The 20834-nt window shown below is 45.9% G+C and overlaps 1 protein-coding gene across 2 annotated transcripts in view; it reads right to left on the bottom strand.

The window, feature by feature from the left end:
• The window catches only part of MPP3 (membrane palmitoylated protein 3), a 178200-nt gene that overhangs the window by 98229 nt on the left and 59137 nt on the right, over window positions 1–20834 (bottom strand). For both annotated transcript variants that reach the window (XM_030221016.1, XM_030221015.1), the window contains exons 5-7: window positions 14662–14742; window positions 12069–12206; window positions 1596–1677 (exon numbers count right to left, since the gene is read on the bottom strand). In XM_030221016.1, coding sequence (XP_030076876.1) covers window positions 1596–1677; window positions 12069–12206; window positions 14662–14742 — 301 coding nt within the window. The remainder of the gene's footprint in view (window positions 1–1595; window positions 1678–12068; window positions 12207–14661; window positions 14743–20834) is intronic.

Genomic DNA, 20834 nt, shown 5'->3' with positions numbered 1-20834 from the left:
TAAAAGTTTGGGAAATACAGTAGAACGCCAATTATCCAAACTCCGATTATCTAGACTGTTTCTGCTCCTTATGTTTTCCATTTTTTATCATAATCTCTGTATCATAGTTATCACATTATGCCTGATAAACAGTAAAAGAAATGTTATAAAATCACAAATAGCTTGATATTTTTTCCTGTTTATAATTGAAAACAAAAAATAATGCTCAACGTGTAACTCTCACAGTATATTCTCTTTTGAAGAAAGAATGTCTCATTATCCAGATTTATTATTATCCGGACCACCCCCTGCAGAGGATAGTCCGGATAATCGGAGCCCTACTGTGCTGATCTAAAGGTTATCCTCTATGGCCCAACTTCCCCTCCCCCAAGCCCTTGTCCTTTACCTCAATGCTCTCCCACTTCTTACTCCACCTCCCCATGTCCCCATTCTCCACACACCCACCTCCTGTTCCTCTATTCTCAGATACTCGCAGCCCTTGCCTCAAACTGCCTCCTCTTTCCATACTGAATGCTGAGAGGGGGCAGGGACGGTCCATTTTATACATGAAAAAAAAGCTTTAAAGTTTTCTATTTCTCTTTTTAGCCCCTGGAAATTGAAGTTACCCAAAATTTTACTCTCCCCGTTGACGGATTTTGGAATAAACATTGTGACAATTATGGGAAACTCAAAGACTGGTGGGCCCTACCTTGACGTGACTCATAAGCGAATGAAGGGTCACTGCAGGATTCCCTGCCTTCCCTGAGCCCTCGTAAGTACAAGAGATGTGAACCTGTACAGCTCAGTGAGGTCTTTTCCGCCCACCAAACTGTATTTTTATGTTTAAACGTTTTTTTATTGAAATTGCAGTAACATAAACGTTGACATACAAGGCTCTGCATATAACATTCATCAAACCTCAATCTAATTATACAACCATTGGTCAATGAACATGTATCATTTTTGAGTTTTTTAATACAGCATTGTTATTTATTTACTCCCATCAGGATGTACTTATCCTATCCCCACCCTCCCCCAACCCCCTCCTCTACCCCGCTCCCTCCCTCCCCCCCCCCCCCAGACCTGGAGATCTATTCAGTAATAATCCATGGATTCACCATGCATTTAAGAGCAAACTTCGACCTCTATGGCTTAGACTTCGCAGATAAGGACCCCAGACAGCCAAAAACGTGACTCTCTTGTTCTTTGAGAGCCGGGATTCTCCAGCCTCCCAAGATGCCAGCTGGTGCAATTGGTTTCTCCAGTGCCAGTATGCTGGAGGATCAAACTGTATTTTTAGATGTAGCTCATACCTCTTATCAGTAGCTACTCAAGGCGAGTTACATTTAGGTACACCAGGTACTTTCCTGTCCCTGAGGCAACAGAGAGTTAAGAGACTTGCCCAGGATCACAAGGATTAACAACGGGATTTTGTTTGGTGACAGCCCAGTGCTAGGCTACTTCTCCACTCCATTATGTCTAAAGATCATAACACCTCCCCCCTTCTTCAGCCTGACGGAGCTCAGAAGCCCACACCACCCGCATCTGCACGCGCTAGAAGCATAACTGTTATAAGTGCTGCATTGTGCTTGGGGGGAGCATTCGACGACACTTACCACTACGGTCTGCAGCACCGCCACACATGATTCTGGCCACAATCACAGCGCCTGAGTGCTCATCCCGTCTTATTGTGGCGCCCTACAAAAATGCACACAGACAGTAACTGTTAGGACTCTCTAGAGGGTGCCAGAAAAGGAAGTTATGACTATAAATTGTGGAAGCCAGTTACGTGTTATGGACTCAAGGTTGGAAATCCTACGCTGTTTACGAATAGTGACCTTCCTTTCATACTTCCTACTGCCTCAAATAGCTAAGCTCAAAGCTAAGTATCACATTTTGGCAACCTTTGGATTTGTGGTTCTTGAAGTTACGTGCACATGGATTGAGTTATAGAGTTTTGACCGAAGATTGAGAAAAAGTGAAGTAATCCTATTGGCTTTCTTATTGTTCGCATCTTTCTAAGGTCTTTTTCTTCCCCATTGACTATGGGGCTCATTTTCAAAAGAGAAGAACGTTCAAAGGCGTCAAAGCAGCATTTGAACGAATTTCTTCTCAAAACATCCAAATCGGTATTTTCAAGAACTATTTAGTAGATGTTTATCTATGCATTTCGTCTGACAAGGGGATGTGTCTGGGGCATTTTGAGGGCTGGATTAGAGCATACCTAACACTTGGGACATTTTACAGCCGTACTGGAACAAAACCAAACATCAAGGGCGAGAACTTCAACGGACTGGTCTAGACCTGTTTTTCCAATGAATAAGATACAAAAAGATGCCCTAAATGACCAGATAACCACTGGAGGAATTCAGTGATGACCCATCTTACTCCCCCCCCCCAGAGGTCACTGACCCCCCCCCCCCCCCCCCCCCCAAAAAAAAATGACAGCCTCAGATGTTATAGCCAGGTCCCTGGAATAGACTAGTGGTGAGTGCAGTTACACTTGTGGTGGAAACTGTGAGCCCTCCAAACTTCACTAAAAACCCACTGTACCTGCATATAGGTCCCCCCTTCATCATAAGCGCTATTGTAGTGGGGTACAGTTGGGGGAAGTGAGTTTTGGAAGGTTCAGTAGACAAGATAAGGGAGAAACCAATCTGCTAAAAATGATGGTCCCATCTACATTCCAATGGCTTATTTTGTGCGTTTTTAACTTCTGTGGGTTTGATTTTTTTTTTTTAACAGCCTAAAAAGATAACGCACCTTGTTCGAAATGGTATTTTTGAAAAAAAAAAAAAAGAAAAAAAGATACATTTTTCTTTTTTTGAAAATGGTTACATTGGCTATTCGGATATGGAATGTTTATCACAAAAATCCAAAGCCCGACTTAGATGTCCTATTGAAAATGCCCCACCGCATAACTCTAAGTCTAAGCGCACTGAAAATACACCTCTACTATAACATAGTAACATAGTAAATGATGGCAGAAAAAGACCTGCATGGTCCATCCAGTCTGCCCAACAAGACAAACTCATAGGTGCTACTTTTTGTGTATACCCTACTTTGTACCTGTCCTCTTCAGGGCACAGACCGTATAAGTCTGCCCAGCACTATCCCGCCTCCGGCTCTGCCACCCAATCTCGGCTAAGCTCCTTAGGATCCATTCCTTCTGAATAGGATTCATTTATGTTTATCCCACGCGTGTTTGAATTCTGTTACCGTTTTCATTTCCACCACCTCCCGCGGGAGGGCATTCCAAGCATCCACTACTCTCTCTGTGAAAACATTGCAAAGTAAGCATCCATCTGCAAGTGTTTGAGCTATGGAGGCACTGAAAAGACACACGTTTCAGTTTTGTTGATTGCATGAAATGTAATTTTTGTGACCTTCTCCACTAATTGACTTTACCCTCTTCTGTCGTTCCAGTGCTCTTACCGGATCCTACTCTATGTTCCAAGAGCGCATGAATTCTGTCACCGCTTTGGTTGTCATCACCTCTTCTAGCAACGATTTCAGACAACTACAGCCCTACGGGTGGAAAAGTATTTCCTCACAGTTCCTATCACCAGTGGACATGTGCACCTTTCTGTTTGATGTTTTTGTAGGAACACAGGAGAGGGAGATGTCCGCTGACAAAATGTGTCAGTTTTGTGTAAGATTTTCCTTTTGTTTTTTCTCGTTTCAAACGTTCTTCTCACTTCCCTCATGCAGTTAAAGCTGTATTTTCAATGTAATCAAGCAAAAATAGCTCACCGATATATTATTATTCTTACATTTGTACCCCGCGCTTTCCCACACAATGCAGGCTCAACGCGGCTTACATAGTAATTTGAAATACAAAGTTAATAGAATTTTAATAAAACAGTAGTAAAACAATGTAAAGTTGAGTTTAGTAGTGTATGATAAGTTGAGCTAGATAATAGATGACTAGGATAAAAGAGGGTAGACAGGATAGTAACATAGTAGATGACGGCAGAAAAAAGACCTGCACGGTCCATCCAGTCTGCCCAACAAGATAAATTCATATGTGCTACTTTTTATTTGTACCTGTCCTCTTCAGGGCACAGACCGTATAAGTCTGCCCAGCACTATCCTCGCCTCCCAACCACTAGCTCCGCCTCCCACCACCGGCTCTGGCACAGACCGTATAAGTCTGCCCAGCACCATACCGCCTCCCAACCACTAGTCCCGCCTCCCACCACCAGCTCTGGCACAGACCGTATAAGTCTGCCCAGCATTATCCCCGCCTCCCAACTACCAGTCCCGCCTCCCACCACCAGCTCTGGCACAGACCGTATAAGTCTGCCCAGCACTAGCCCCGCCTCCCAACCACTAGCCCCTCCTCCCACCACCGGCTCTGCCACCTAATCTTGGCTAAGCTCCCAAGGATACATTCCTTCTGAACAGGATTCCTTTATGCTTATCCCACGCATGTAAGGAGGGATAAAATTATGGAGAGATGGAAAGAGAAGGATGGGAGGTTGGTATTTAAGTCAGAACAGAACTGGGGGTGGAAGTTGGCGAGATTAGGTTGGGGCATTTGGGTAAGTTTGCTTAAGAGATGAGCTTTCAGCATTTTTCCAAAGGGCAAGAAATCGTTTATTAATCGGATTGGTCTGGGTAGAGCATTCCAAAGCTGGCTGCCCAAAAAGGAGAAACTGGATGCGTAGTAGGTCTTGTACTTAATTCCTCTACAATTGGGAAGGTGTAGGTTAAGATAAGTTCGTGAAGAATTAGATCTGTTTCTAGCAGGGAGGTCGATCAATTCATTCATGTAGCCAGGGGATTCGCCATGGATGATCTGGTGGGTCATTTTGTTGATCTTAAAATGTATTCTTTCTTTGATGGGGAGCCAGTGAAGCTTTGCTCGAAGAGGTGATGCACTTTCGAATTTCGATTTGCCAAAAATAAGTCTGGCAGCCGTGTTTTGGGCAGTTTGGAGTCTCTTCAGTATTTGGGTTTTGCATCCTAAAAAGACACTGTTACAGTAGTCGGCATGGGTTATAACAGTAGACTGTATCAGGTTCCGGAAAGTGTTGAGTGGGAGATAATGTATGTAATGTAATGTAATGTATGTAATGAAGGCAAATTTTATCTCCAGGTTTTTAGTTAGTAGCTACTGCCCAGTTACATTCCATGTATGGATTACAGATTGATAAAACTATCAATGACTAAGGGCCCCTTTTACTAAGCCGCTTAGGTGCCTACGCGTGCCCAATGTGCGCCAAAATGGACTTACCGCCTGACTACTGTGTGGCTCTTGTGATAATTTCATTTTTGGCACGCGGCCGATACACATATCTGAAAAATATATTTTTATTTTTTGGAGCGCGTAGCAGACGCACGCCAAGTGGTATCTGATGCACGTAGGTCATTACCGCTAGGTCTATGGCTGGCAGTAAGGTCTCAGACCCAAAATGGACGCATGGCAATTTTGATTTTCCCACATGTCCATTTTCGGGGGGGGGGGGGGGGGGAGGGGCTTTTTTACAGGTGCACTGAAAAATGATTCTGTGCGTACCCAAAACCTTCACCTACACTACAAGCCATTTTTCAGCGCTCCTTTGTAAAAGGATCCCTAACTTATTCTTATCTGGACACAGGTTCTATGCAATAGGCTGCCACATGACCACCAAGGCTCTCAAAAAGTGTTTTTTTTATTTTAAGGCCTAGGTGTTAGTGGCGGCCCCATCTGACCCTAACTGCAACTCCCTGGCTCTCTTCCCTAACCTTCTCTGCAGCTTTTCAGCTGCTTCCGCTTCCAGGGACAGCTGATTGGGGTTTTTTTTTCTGGCACTGTATGGCTCAGTCTGACTCTGAGCCATGTGATAACTAAACCCTAGACTATTCTCACAAGACTGTAAGAAAGGCGGAGGATTTAGGGCACTATGGGGCTCAGACTCATCCAGTTATACTGTACCAGAAGAACACAGAACAGCTGCTCCAGAAGCAGACACCTGGGGAGGGCAACAAACAGACCGGGTAGGAGGGAGCCAATTTGGAGGACTGGAGAGATTAGACCAGGAGTCCCCATATCCAGTCCTTCAAGTCTACAACCCAGTCTGGTTTTCAGGATTTCCACAGTGAATATTCATTGCTTTCACTGCATGCAAACAGATCAAATACATATTCATTGTGGAAATCCTGAAAACCAGGCTGGGTTGTGGACCTCAAGGACTGGATTTGAGGACCCCTGAATTAGAGTATCTGTTAATTTTCTTTCCTAGAGTCCCTCTAGGCCAGGGGTTGTCAATCCAGTCCTTGGAACACATCAAGCTAGTCAGGTTTTCAGGATACCCACAATCAGTATGCATAAGGAAGGTTTCCATACAATGGTGGCAGTGTATGCAAATCTGTCTCTTGCATATTCATTGTGCATTGTCTAAAATCCTCATTGGCTTGGTGTGTCCTGAGCACTGGTTTGAGCCCATATTTCTTTACCGACTTACCAGCAGATGGAGACAGAGACCAACTGGTTTGATGACATCACCCTATATAAGCTCCAGTACAGTCCTCTGACAAAGTCGCTCCCCCACCAAAAGGGCTCTGGACATAATGATTACATGAGCCCATCCTTATCCCTGGGGACTGAAAAAGAACTCCAACACTAATATAGAGATCTCACCAGGGGTTGACCCTTCCCTGCTAGGACACTAATCAAATCTATAAAGTGACAGGATGGAGGCTTGCTGGACTGGTCTGGAGGAACTCAAGGAAAGAAAATTACCAGGTAAGGTCTAATTTCACTCTCCTCTTCTTCCTTCCAAACCAGTCCAGACATGCAGAAGTACTAAACTCACTATTTCTCCAAACACAGGTACCCTCAAGCGTTCTACAATGTGAACAACCACATTAATCTTCTCTGCTCAATTGTATTATGTTCCTTATTTCCACTTTACAATATCATCTCTCACTATTAAGATTCTAATACAGAATACAGCTGTAAAAATGAGAGAAAGCACCCAAAAGCAAAGATTTATCCCATGAGGTTATTTTTCCGAAGACCGGTTAAGGAGATAGATACAAATTCTGAAGTACTGGATGCTCTTCTTGTCTCGTCTGAATTTTCAGTCGCTTCTGACCCGGCGAATCACTCTCTTCAGTGTCTGTCTGCATTTACACATACCTTTCTTAGTTTCAGTCACACCTCACCAACAGCTCCTTCTTAGCTCGCTGCTCTTCTGTTTCCGCAAACCCTAACCCATGCATCTCAGAGGTACACCAGGGAGCCATCCTTGGAGTGATTCTTCTCCCTGTTTGCTCTATTAATCCAACCCCTTGAAATCACTTTTTTTTTTCCATCTATGCTGACAACACACAGATTCTTGCACCTCTGGAACCCCTCCCCCAACTCTCCTCACCCCATGCCCACGATTTCTGCAAAACTGGATAGGATCAAGCTTAATCCCTCTAAATCAGATGCAATTTTCTCCTCTCACCCCCCATCTCTCTAGCCTAGCATTCGTTGCATTGGAATCTCTCTCAAAGAATCTGTTAAAATTCTATCATCAATATTTGATAACATGCTTTCTATCCATAAGCAGATCTCCAAGGTTGTTAGTAAAAGCTTTTTCATCCTGACACAAATATACTCCATTCGCTCAATGCTTGAGCCCGCTTCCCTCAGGACCCTTCTCTTTGCCCTTGGGGGAAGAGCGTGTGTGGGTGAAAGGAGCTGAGAAGAGAGAATGAGTACTAAGCGAAACAGAGAGGGGCATAATCAAAAGGGATGCCAAAGTTTTCTTAAGGACGTCCTCGCAAAACGTCCTGATGGAGGGGAGGGGAAACCTGTATTATCGAAACAAGATGGACACCGATAATACGGTTGGGGACGCCCAAATCTTGACATTTTGGTCATCCCTAAACTTGGTCGTTTCTGATTTTCAGCAATAATGGAAACCAAGGACACCCATCTCAGAAACAACCAAATGCAAGCCCTTTGATTGTGGGAGGAGCCAGCATTTGTAGTGACTGGTCTCCCTGATATGCCAGAACACCAACTGGGCACCCTAGGGGGCATAGCAGTGGACTTCATAAAATGCTCCCAGGAACATAGCTCCCTTACCTTGTCTGCTGAGTCCCCCAACCCCCCCCCCCCTCTAAAATCCACTACCCACAACTGTACACCACTACCATAACCCTTATGGGTGAAGGGGGGCACCTAGATGTGGGTACAGTGGGTTTGTGGTGGGTTTTGGAGGGCTCGCTGTTTCCTCCACAAACGTAACAGGTAGGGAGGGGGATGGGCCTGGCCTGCCTGAAGTGCACTGCACTCACTAAAACTGCTCCAGGGACCTGCATACTGCTGTGATGGACCTGAGGCTGGCAAAAAATATTTTTAAAGATGTTTTTTGAGGGTGGGAGGGGTTTAGTGACCACTGGAAGAGTAAGGGGAGGTCATCCCCGATTCTCTCCGGTAATCATCTGGTCATTTCGGCCAACTTTTTGTGCCTTGGTCGTAAGAAAAACACGTCCAGATAAAGTCGTCCAAGTGCTCGTCACATGGGTCGAGGACGTCCATATGTTAGGCACGCCTAAGTGCCGCCTCCGATACGCCCCCTTGAGCTTTGGCCGTCCCTGCGACGGAAAACAGCTGGGGATGTCCAAAATCGGCTTTTGGTTATACCGATTTGGACAACCCTGGGAGAAGGATGCCCATCTTCCGATTTGTGTCGAAAGATGGGCGTCCTTCTCTTTCGAAAATGAGCCCAAGAGTGTTCCAAGTGTCAATGTTATTTTATATACCACAAAATCATAAAAGGAAATCTAAGCGGTTTACATATTTTAATAAATTGGAAGAGCGGGAGCAGAATAGACAAAAACGGAGATACTAGAAGGAGAGAAGGGCAAATACACATTCAACAATACAATCCCAAATAGTTAAATTAGAGGGATACAAAAAGAATGAGAGCATAACCAGATGGATTTTGCCACGACCAGCCCCCAGTGAGGAGCTCTACGGGCAATCGTGTACTAATCAAGCGCCAGGGAGAGCCCAACAGGATTTAAGGACAGACAAATTTCTAGAGGGACAATTCTGTTCGGAAGTCGTGAAGCAGTGCGTTCCATAATGTTGGCGTCACGACACTAAAGCCAGAAGACTAAGCGCAGTGTAACCTGGTCTTAAGAGGATCTAACAGTTGGAAAGGGCAAGTAGACTGGGAAGACCATTGAAGTTTTATTTACACATGTTGTTCTGGACCAATCTCCTCAGTGGAGAAGGACCCACACCCCCCATCACTACCAGGGTGCTGGTCACTATATCCCCATCCCCAAATTGTGAAGATCATCACTCTAAAGAAAATGCAAGTGAAAGCTAGTGACAACTGTAAGGACATTAAAGGTGGGTCAGACCAAAGGTCCATCAAGAAAAGTATCCTGTTTTCAGCAATGGTTAACCCAAGTCACAAATACTTGGCAGGATCCAAAACAGTAGCAAGATTCCATGCTATTTACCCCCAGGTATATGCAGAGGCTTTCCCCAACTCTTTCCTCCAGGAACTTGTCCAAACCTTTTTTAAACTCAGCTATGCTAACCGCTTTTACCACATCTTCTGGCAATGAATTCCAAATTAAGCATTGAGGACCCGATGCACAAAGCTTACTGTGCTAGGAACGTTTCCTTTAGACTGATTGTAGCCAGTTTAGAGCAAACACTATTTAGCGAGTAATGCACAAAGGGGTTTTCCATGGCCATTAGCAGCCACCAAGAATCCCATGCAAATGTATTACAATGAGCTCATTAGTATTCTAATGAGCATTTTGGGTGATGCAAATTTTACAGCTCCCTCAGAGCTGTTGGAAAGGAGAGAAGCACAAGCAGGCAGCTCCCTTCCTCTCTCCTCTCAGTGAACCCCCCCACCCACCCACCCCCCCCCCCCCCCCACACAACACCCCGATACAATTCTCTGGTGGTCCGGTGGACCCTTCACCTGCCGTTCCTCCTGACCACTCTGAAACAATTCCTTGGTGGTCCAGTGGACCACACCTGCCCATCCCCTTCCCCAAACAATTTCCTGGTATTCCAGTGGACCTGGACCACTTCCAGCAGAGATTTACCCTGGTGGTCTAGTGACCCCCTTCCCTGCCCGTACCTTAAAGAAGTTGGAGAAAGGAGGCCAGGAGCAACACCTCCTCCCTTGGGTCCAGTCTCTTCCAAAATGGCGGCACTCAGCCCCTGACATTTTGGAAGAGGAACAACCCGAGGCATGAGGGAGAAGGTGTTGTTTCCGCCCTCCTTCCTCCAATTTCCTTAAGGTACAGACAGTGGAGGGGATCACTAGACCACCAGCGTAAATCTCTGCTGGGTGGGGCAGGAGATGCCAGCCCAGGTCCACTGGACCACAAGGGAATTGTTTTGAGGGGGTTGGGAGGCAAGGGGAGATTTTTGTGCAAGTTGTCAAATGAATTTGACAGCTTGAAATCGCAAACAGCGACCAATTCATAAAGGGGGATCTGTGCATCTCATTTGAATGCCACCCCCTTTGTGCAACGGTCCCTGTTTACAACTCAGGCCCCCGGTGAAAAAGTATTTTCTCCCATTTGTTTTAAATGTTACTACTGAGTATCTTCATAAAGTGTCCCCTAGTCTGATTAAGGTTTATCTGTAGAGACGGATGTGGCTCGCCAGTTTTCACCTCTAGGTTGATTCAACAACTACCTGACCTTCAAAGAGGTTCCTTTCTCTGGACTAATAAAGGCTTTCCACAAGCCTAAAAGGTTTCAGTTCTAATGCTTCTCACTTGCAATACAGCCTCACACACAGGGACATTTTCTGCAATGTAACTGAACAGCTGTAAATTCTAGAGACAGCTGATGCCAAAAAACCATCTGCAAGTTCTCCTAAACCCTTCAATCTGCTCTCTGAATGTGCTTGGTGGTCCTCTTGGCAGGGCCCTTTTTTGTTCTTTTTTAATAGTTTAAATTATTTTATTAAGAAACTAGTAAAAAAAAGGCCCGTTTCTGACACAAATGAAACTGGCGCTAGCAAGGTTTTCCTCGGCTCCCCTGCAGCCACCCATGTCCAGCAAACCTCCTCTCCCCCTGCAGCTACCCATGTCCAGCGACCCTCCTCTCTCCCCTGCCCCCCTCCAGCCACCCATGTCCACCGACCCTCCTCTCTCCCCTGCCCCCCTCCAGCCACCCATGTCCAGCGACCCCATGCCCCCCCCTGCAGCCACCCATGTCCAGCAACCCTCCTCTCGCCCCTGTCCCCCTCCAGCCACTCATGTCCAGCGACCCTCCTCTCTCCCCTGCCCCCCCTCCAGCCACAAATGTCCAGCGACCCTCCTCTCTCCCCTGCCCCCCCTCCAGCCACCCATGTCCAGCGACCCTCCTCTCCCCCTGCAGCCACCCATGTCCAGCAACCCTCCTCTCCCCCTGCAGCCACCCATGTCCAGCGACCCTCCTCTCCCCCTGCGCCCGCTGCAGCCACCCATGTCCAGCGAACCTCCTCTTTCACCTGCCCCCCCTCCTGCCACCCATGTCCAGCGACCCCATGCCCCCCCTGCAGCCACCCATGTCCAGCAACCCTCCTCTCTCCCCTGCCCCCCTCCAGCCACCCATGTCCAGCGACCCTCCTCTCTCCCCTGCCCCCCTCCAGCCACAAATGTCCAGCGACCCCATGCCCCCCCTGCAGCCACCCATGTCCAGCAACCCTCCTCTCTCCCCTGCCCCCCCTCCAGCCATCCATGTCCAGCGACCCTCCTCTCTCCCCTGCCCCCCCTCCAACCACCCATGTCCAGCCACCCATGTCCAGCGACCCTCCTCTCTCCCCTGCCCCCCCTCCAGCCACCCATGTCCAGCGACCCTCCTCTGGACATGGATCAGCTGTGAGGCATGTTCCCCCCCCCCCCCCCGGGTTCTGAAGTTGACACAGAGCCTAGCAGACCAACTCGGAATGAGCCACGGTCCCAGGCAAGTCAGAACGTTGGAGGTGAGAATTATTATATAGGAATATGAAGATAATATTTTGTAGACAGATGTGTCCGTCAAACTGCTTTCAACATAGTTTTCTACATTTGTTAGTAAGATCATATAGGAAATCGCTTGAAATCAGAATACGTATATGAAGTGAAGCATTTACGTACAAGGGGTTCCTTGTTCTTCACCAGGCGAACAATTTTCACCGACTCCTCATCGAAGCTGTCATCGTAATTATCTGGCAGAGGTGGGAGAACCGGGTCAAAATTCTTCTGGGCGACTGTGTCATGAACAAGAAGTATGGCCTAAAAACAAAACAGAAAGAAACAAAAAAAACCAGGAAGACAATACCAAGATTCTGCCGTAAGCTCTTAATAAAAAGTCCTCTTGTGTTAACTACTACTACTAGTATTTATCATTTCTATAGCGCTACTAGACGTACACAGCGCCATACACTGGACATGAAGAGACAGACCCTGCTTGACAGAGCTTACAATCTAATTAGGACAAACAGAACAAATTAGAGAAGGGAATTACTAAGGTGGGAATGATAAAATATGGGTACTGAACAAGTGAGTAAGGATTAGGAGTTAAAAGCAGCATCAAAAAGGTGGGCTTTTAGCCTAGATTTGAAGACGACCAGAGATGGAGCTTGACGTACTGGCTCAGGAAGTCTATTCCAGACATATGGTGGAGCAAGATAAAAGGAACGGAGTCTGGAGAAGAAGGGTGTAGATAAGAGAGATTTACCCAGTGAACGAGGAGACGTGTAGGGAGAGATGAGAGTGGAAAGGTACTGAGGAGCTGCAGAGTGAATGCACTTGTAAGGTATGCACACAAATGTGATGCCCAGGGTGTAGCCAAACTAAGGGGATCTTTTACAAAGTGGCAGTAAGCCCAACGTGCACCCTAAATCCAACGTGGCCAATGGCAGTAGTTCCGGGTCGAGCACGCGCCATTTCCGGCGCTCCTGAAATGTTTACTTTTTTTCTAGCACGGCATTACCGTGGGAGCCCTTACCATTACCTCAATGGGTGGCAGTAAGTGCTCCACACACAGTAAGAGTTATCTTACTATGTGGCCATTTGGGGGGGGGGGGGCGGCATTTTACCAGCTGCGGTAAAAAAAAGGGCCCCAGCGCGTGGGAAAATGGCCTCCGAAGCTTCGTATAAGGACCCCCACCAGCATAACTCATGGAGCCACTCTCTTATCCTGGAAAATTCAGCTTTGCACGCACAGTTACTGCATGGAGAAGCTGACGAGTTGCCATTGATTTCATTGGGCACCACATATCATCGGCTAAATGTCTGGTGACGTCAGCTGCTGCTTTTACTACTACTACTACTATTTAGGATTTCTATAGCACTACAAGGCGTACGCAGAGCTGCACAAACATAGAAGAAAGACAGTCGCTGCTCAAAGAGCTTACAATCTAGTAGACAAAAAATAAAGTAATCAAATCAATTAATGTGTGCAGGAAGGAGGAGAGGAGGGTAGGTGGAGGCGAGTGGTTACAAGTGGTTACGAGTCAAAAGCAATGTCAAAGAGGTGGGCTTTTATGTTCTCTTGCTTCATGCAAAGTTGGATGCAAAAATATAAGGGGGTGAGGGAGTTTTTTCAAATTGGAAGCTGGAAGACATAGAAGCAGCTTCATTATGATTGTCATAAGCTGAATTGCTAGGGGCCGGCAGCATAGCAGAAACCCCCACAGGTCACAAAAACTCATTAGCTGCTGAACGTGTTTGGCACCGCAGTTCCTACTTCTGAAGTCTCCATGTCTTCCTTGTAGGTATCTGCATCCCTGTTTGTTGAGTAAGTGACACATTACGCCCGGTGGTAATGGAATGAAGCCGATGAGGGAGACACAGGGTGGATGGTTGGAGGAGGGGCAAGCAAGATAGTTGGCTTGAAATAACCTTAATTGTTCTAGTGGCCTAGTGGTTAGGGTGGTGGACTTCGGTCCTGGGGAACTGAGGAACTGAGTTCAATTCCCACTTCAGGCACAGGCAGCTCCTTGTGACTCTGGGCAAGTCACTTAACCCTCCATTGCCCCATGTAAGCCGCATTGAGCCTGCCATGAGTGGGAAAGCGCAGGGTACAAATGTAACAAAAATAAAATAGATACTGTTGGAGATTCTACATGGAATGTTGCTACTATTGGGATTCTACATGGAATGTTGCTATTCCACTAGCAACATTCCATGTAGAAGTCGACCCTTGCAGATCACCAATGTGGCCGTGCAGGCTTCTGCTTCTGTGAGTCTGATGTCCTGCACGTATGTGCAGGACGTCAGACTCACAGAAACAGAAGCCTGCGCAGCCTTCTACATGGAATGTTGCTAGTGGAATAGCAACATTCCATGTAGAATCTCCAATAGTAGCAACATTGCATGTAGAATGTCCAATAGTAGCAACAGTGGAGGAGTGGCCTAGTGGTTAGGGTGGTGGACTTTGGTCCTGAGGAACTGAGTTCAATTCCCACCTCAGGCACAGGCAGCTCCTTGTGACTCTGGGCAAGTCACTTAACCCTCCATTGCCCCATGTAAGCCGCATTGAGCCTGCCATGAGTGGGAAAGCGCGGGGTACAAATGTAACAAAAATAAAATAATTAAATATATTGTATTGCAATTTTAAAATACAGCTAAAGTTGTCATCACTTTTATGAGAGGAAAGAGGAGCATAAAGTTCGTACAGAAGACTTCATTGTTTGCTCTCGTTTCAAAGTAGCATTAGTGTTTGAACTTTTTTGTTGTTTAATACCTTAAGATGTGGTGTGGACAGAAGCTGTAGCAATTCCTTCTCCTCGCTGCACAGAGGGGTGCCCTGCAGTTCCTCCATCACCTGAAAGATGCCCAAAGCAAACAATGGGACGCAATGTACGGCTGATTACAGATTGTTGAAGAGATCTCAAAAGCAAAAGGAAGGGGAACCCTACACAGAGTCTGGCTTTTTATTCTCATCAACCCAAAAGAAGAGAGACCCTGAAAGCCAAGATGGGTGAATTTTCAAGCACTTTTCAACCCTGACCCTATTAAAACTGACCTCATCCACACTGACTTGAGGTCCTTTCAAGAGAGTATGCATCAGGCCAGTGCTCCATCAAAACCAACTAAACCTATCTGGTACATTTTTATGGAAAGGACCGTGCCTCCCAGTGGACGGCCACTGAAGCCTGCACTCAAAATTAAGTGAATGATTAACACACAAATCCTTCGCTACTCCCATCATCCCCAACTTCCCCCCTTCCCTTCCACCCCAAGAACTACTATAGACCTCTTTAAAACCTTACTTAAAACTACAAAAGCCAGTGGGTGTAGCGACTAATTTGTAAAGAGTTCATGAAGGGGAAGACATAACACAATTTTTTTTTAATCTGCTTTATGCCCGAGTTAACTCGGAAACAGAACTGCATGCACAGAAACGTTTTCCAATGAGTTAACTCGGAAACAGAACTGCATGCACAGAAACGTTTTCCAATGAGTTAACTCGGAAACAGAACTGCATGCACAGAAACGTTTTCCAATGAGTTAACTCAGAAACAGAACTGCAAGCACAGAAACGTTTTCCAATGAGTTAACTCGGAAACAGAACTGCAAGCACAGAAACGTTTTCCAATGAGTTAACTCGGAAACAGAACTACATGCACAGAAACGTTTTCCAATGAGTTAACTCGGAAACAGAACTGCATGCACAGAAACGTTTTCCAATGAGTTAACTCGGAAACAGAACTGCATGCACAGAAACGTTTTCCAATGAGTTAACTCGGAAACAGAACTGCATGCACAGAAACGTTTTCCAATGAGTTAACTCAGAAACAGAACTGCAAGCACAGAAACGTTTTCCAATGAGTTAACTCGGAAACAGAACTGCATGCACAGAAACGTTTTCCAATGAGTTAACTCGGAAACAGAACTGCATGCACAGAAACGTTTTCCAATGAGTTAACTCGGAAACAGAACTGCATGCACAGAAACGTTTTCCAATGAGTTAACTCAGAAACAGAACTGCAAGCACAGAAACGTTTTCCAATGAGTTAACTCGGAAACAGAACTGCAAGCACAGAAACGTTTTCCAATGAGTTAACTCGGAAACAGAACTGCATGCACAGAAACGTTTTCCAATGAGTTAACTCGGAAACAGAACTGCAAGCACAGAAACATTTTCCAATGTCATCCTGCCTCCATACAGCAATTTTAATCAATACACCACATTTTAAAAAAGGGTAAACCAGCTTATTGCATTCTGCTACCGATAAGTCAGGCAAATATTAAAAGCATCGACTGGTAAAGTGCTGAGGAGTGAAGGAGAGATACCTGTTGGGTTTGAATTGATGATACTGTCCAATTGTATTAGTTTAATGGGAAGGTCATCCAGGAAAAGAGGCTTAGGACACAGCTATGACCCTGACTGTATTCTGTCTGATCCGAGAGAGGCCTGCTTTTGTAAACAACAAATCAAAATGATGGATCTGGTTCACTTAACTTCAATAGGTACACAACCTCGTAACACAAGTGAACATGGAAATGCTTGAAAAGGTTTTGGATATATATAGACCTAACAATGCAAGTTTATAACATTTGTACTATTTTTAATAATGCAAATTTTTGATAGTTATACTATTTTCAACGATAACAAAAATAACGGAAGGAAAAGACTTCATCAGACAGAGACTGCAGCTTTACATTGCTGTGGTTATTACAGTTCTCAGCTAAAAAAGTAATCACTGGATCTAAAAAACCTCCCAAAAGTTTGTATTTATTTTTATGTATAAACAGCACTTTGCATCTCTATACATCAGAGCATTCTTGTTCAGTTCTATCAAACATATAAACGGCAAGTGTCCGTACTCACTTGCAAATGCGCAGTACAGACTTCCCTCTCTGTCCCACCCTCGCGTCAAGACATCATGACGTCAGAGGGCGGAACAGAGAGGGAAACGGAGTCGAATTGTCGGACGCTGCCTCTGCCGCCTGGAAATGAACATCGCGCGAAACAACCTCCACCCTCCCCCCCATCCCTGCCGCCGCTCCCGCCCCCCTCCGTATTGGGCCCCCTGCACTGACCTGACAGCGCCTCTCACCTCCGTGTGGAAGCGCTGCAGGCAGCAGCAGAGCGATCTGCTGCTGCCTGTAGCGCTTTCACACGGAGGTGAGAGGCGCTGTCAGGTCAGTGCAGGGGGCCCAATACGGAGGGGGGCGGGAGCGGCGGCGATGAGGGTAGCTGGACGTAGGGGGAGGGCAGGGGGGAGAGGCCACGGTTGCTGGACTTGGGGTGAGAGAAGGGCACAGAGGAGGGTTGCTGGACATGGGGGGAGGGGGGAGGTCAAGGGAAAACAGGAGGGTCGCTGGATATGGGGGGGAGGATCGGTGGACGGGGTGAGGCCAGGGGAGAGAGAAGGACTGCAATACTCGCCCATTTTTATGGGCTTAACGGCTAGTCAATTATATTGTCCTGCACTTGTACAAAAAAAAGTTACTTATCTTGAAACAATTTCTTCATGTGGTAAAAAACACCAAAAAATAATTCCACTGTTCTTTTACATGGCATCCTATAATCACGAACCCAGGAGCAAATCGGTGTCAGTCCCAACGGGGACCCGTTTCGCCACGTATTTTCTCAAGAGACTTCACCACAGAAATTGGAAGACTGGGCGTCCAAACGGCCGATTAAATTTAATGTGGACAAATGCAAGGTGATGAACGTTGGAAAAAATAATCCGAATCACAGTTACCTGATGCTAGGGTCCACCTCGGGGGTCAGCCCTCAAGAAAAAGATCTGGACGTCGTCGTAGATCATACGCTGAAATCTTCTGCTCAAAGTGCGACGGCGACCAAAAAAGCAAACAGGATGCTAGGAATTTTTAGGAAAGGGATGGTGAATAAGGACGAAAATACTATAATGCCTTTGCATCGCTCCATGGTGCGTCCAACCCTTGAGTATTGCATTCAGTTCTGGTCGCTGTATCTCAAAAAAGATATAGTGGAATTAGAAAAGGTTCAAAGAAGATCGACTAAAATGATAAAGGGGATGGAACCTCTCGTAAAAGGAAAGGTTAAAGAGGTTAGGGCTGTTCAGCTTGGAAAACAGACAGATGAGAGGAGATATGATTGAGGTCTACAAAATCCTGAGTGGTGTAGAACGAGTAGAAGTAAATCAATTTTTTACTTGTTCCAAAAGTACAAAGACTAGGGGACACTCAAGGAAGTTACATGGAAATACTTTTTAAACAAATAGGAGGAAATATTTTTTCACTCAATGAATAGTTAAGCTCTGGAACTCTGTGGTAACAGCAGTTAGCTTATCTGGGTTTAAAAAAAGGTTTGGACAAATTCATGGAGGAAAAGTCTCTAGTCTACTATTTATTTATTTATTGCATTTGCATCCCACATTTTCCCACCTATTTGCGGGTTCAGTGTGGCTTACAATACATTATGAATGATGGAAATACAGTTTGTTACAATTCGGTTATGGATTACATTGTGAGGAGTTATGCGGAAACAAAGTCAAAGTATCGTTAAGGGAATAGAACAATGGAGAAGAACAATGGAACAATGGAAAGAAACAACGGGAAACTGATAGGGCTACAAACAATAGTAGGAGAACATTCGGTATAACATTTTTCTGTGAGTAAAGGTATAAATGTGGTAAAATTACGGGGATGGGAATTCAGAAAAGAATGTATTGATGCATTACCAACAGTGTGTGTGGACTTCATGTGTTTTGATCCATGTATCGCTCCATGGTGCGACCGCACCTGGAGTATTGTGTTCAGTACTGGTCTCCGTATCTCAAAAAAGATATAGTAGAATTGGAAAAGGTACAGCGAAGGGCGACGAAAATGATAGTGGGGATGGGACGACTTTCCTATGAAGAGAGGCTGAGAAGGCTAGGGCTTTTCAGCTTGGAGAAGAGACGGCTGAGGGGAGATATGATAGAAGTGTATAAAATAATGAGTGGAATGGATCGGGTGGATGTGAAGCGACTGTTCACGCTATCCAAAAATACTAGGACTAGAGGGCATGAGTTGAAGCTACAGTGTGGTAAATTTAAAACGAATCGGAGAAAATTTTTCTTCACCCAACGTGTAATTAGACTCTGGAATTCGTTGCCGGAGAACGTGGTACGGGCGGTTAGCTTGATGGAGTTTAAAAAGGGGTTAGATAGATTCCTAAAGGACAAGTCCATATACCGCTATTAAATGGACTTGGAAAAATTCCGCATTTTTAGGTATAACTTGTCTGGAATGTTTTTACGTTTAGGGAGCGTGCCAGGTGCCCTTGACCTGGATTGGCCACTGTCGGTGACAGGATGCTGGGCTAGATGGACCTTTGGTCTTTCCCAGTATGGCACTACTTATGTACTTATGTACAATAAATTTTATCAAAGAGATGAGTCTTCAATAATTTGCGGAAGTCGGTTAGTTCGTAGATCGTTTTCAGGTTGCGTGGTAGTGTATTCCAGAATTGCGTGCTCATATAAGAAAAGGTTGAGACAGACATGGGAAGCAACTGCTTGCCCTGGGATTTGTAGTATGGAATGTTGCCACGATTTGGGTTTCTGCCAGGTACTTGTGACCTGACTTGGCCACTGTTTGGAAAACAGGATACTGGGCTAGATGGACCATTGGTCTGATCTAGTATGGCTACTCCTATGTTCACACTGATGCTCTCATAGCTTTCATTAGTCAGACCAGCCGGCAAGATGACTCCTGTAGGCTGGTCTGACTAATGAAAGCTATGAGAGCACTTGGCGAAACAGGTCCCCATCGGGACTGATTTGCTCCTGGGTTCATGATTATAGGATGCCATGTAAAAGAAGAGTGGATTAGTTTTTGGTGTTTTTAAGCACATGAGGAAATTGTTTCAAGATAAGTAACTTTTTTTTGTACAAGTGCAGGACAATATAATTGACTAGCCGTTAAGCCCGTAAAAACGGGCGAGTATTGCAGTCCTTCTCTCTCCCCTGGCCTCACTCCGTTCACCGATCCTCCCCCCCATATCCAGCAACCCTACTCTTTCCCTTGGCCTCCCCCCTCCCCCCATGTCCAGCAACCCTCCTCTCTGCCCTGCTCTTACCCCGTCCACAACCATGGCCTCTCCCCCCTGCCCTCCCCCATGTCCAGCTACCCTCCTCGCCGCCGCTCCCTCCCCCCTCCGTGCCGGGCCCCCTGCACTGACCTGACAGCGCCTCTCACCTCCGTGTGAAAGCGCTGCAGGCAGCAGCACATCGCTCTGCTGCTGCCTGCAGCGCTTCCACACGGAGGTGAGAGGCGCTGTCAGGTCAGTGCAGGGGGCCCGATACGGAGGGGGGCGGGAGCGGCGGCGGGGATGGGGGAGAGGGTGGAGGTTGTTTCGTGCGATGTTCCTTTCCAGGCGGCAGCGGCGGCGTCCAACAATTCGACTCCGTTTCCCTCTCTGTTCCGCCCTCTGATGTCATGACATCTTGACGCGAAAGCGGGACAGAGAGGGAAGTCTGTACTGCGCATTTGCGAGTACGGTCACTTGCCGTTTATATGTTTGATAGAGCTGAACAAGAATACTCTGATGTATAGAGATGCAAATATAAAAATAAATATAAACTTTTGGGAGGTTTTTTAGACCCAGTGATTACTTTTTTTTAGCCGAGAGCTGTAAAAACCACAGCAGTGTAAAGCTGCAGTTTCACTCTGATGAGGTCTTTTCCACCCGTTATTTTTGTTTTTGTTGAAAATAGTATAAATATCAAAATTTTGCATTATTAAAAATAGTACAAATATTATAAGCTTGCATTGTTAGGTTTAGAAGTGTTTTCATGTTCACTTATGTTATGAGGCTTGCTTTTGGCCAGCTATCCTTCTGGTACAAATGCAACAGCAATCCAGAGAATAGCCTTTTCAGTCCCAATGTACCCAGCAACCTATAATACCTCCTCTGTCAAGCTGTTTTTTCCCCTC

Source organism: Microcaecilia unicolor, chromosome 12 (assembly GCF_901765095.1).
Source record: "Microcaecilia unicolor chromosome 12, aMicUni1.1, whole genome shotgun sequence".
NCBI classification, from domain to species: Eukaryota; Metazoa; Chordata; class Amphibia; order Gymnophiona; family Siphonopidae; genus Microcaecilia; species Microcaecilia unicolor.
The sequence above is the reverse complement of the archived record's forward strand: the minus strand, read 5'-3'. Positions and strand labels throughout refer to the sequence as shown.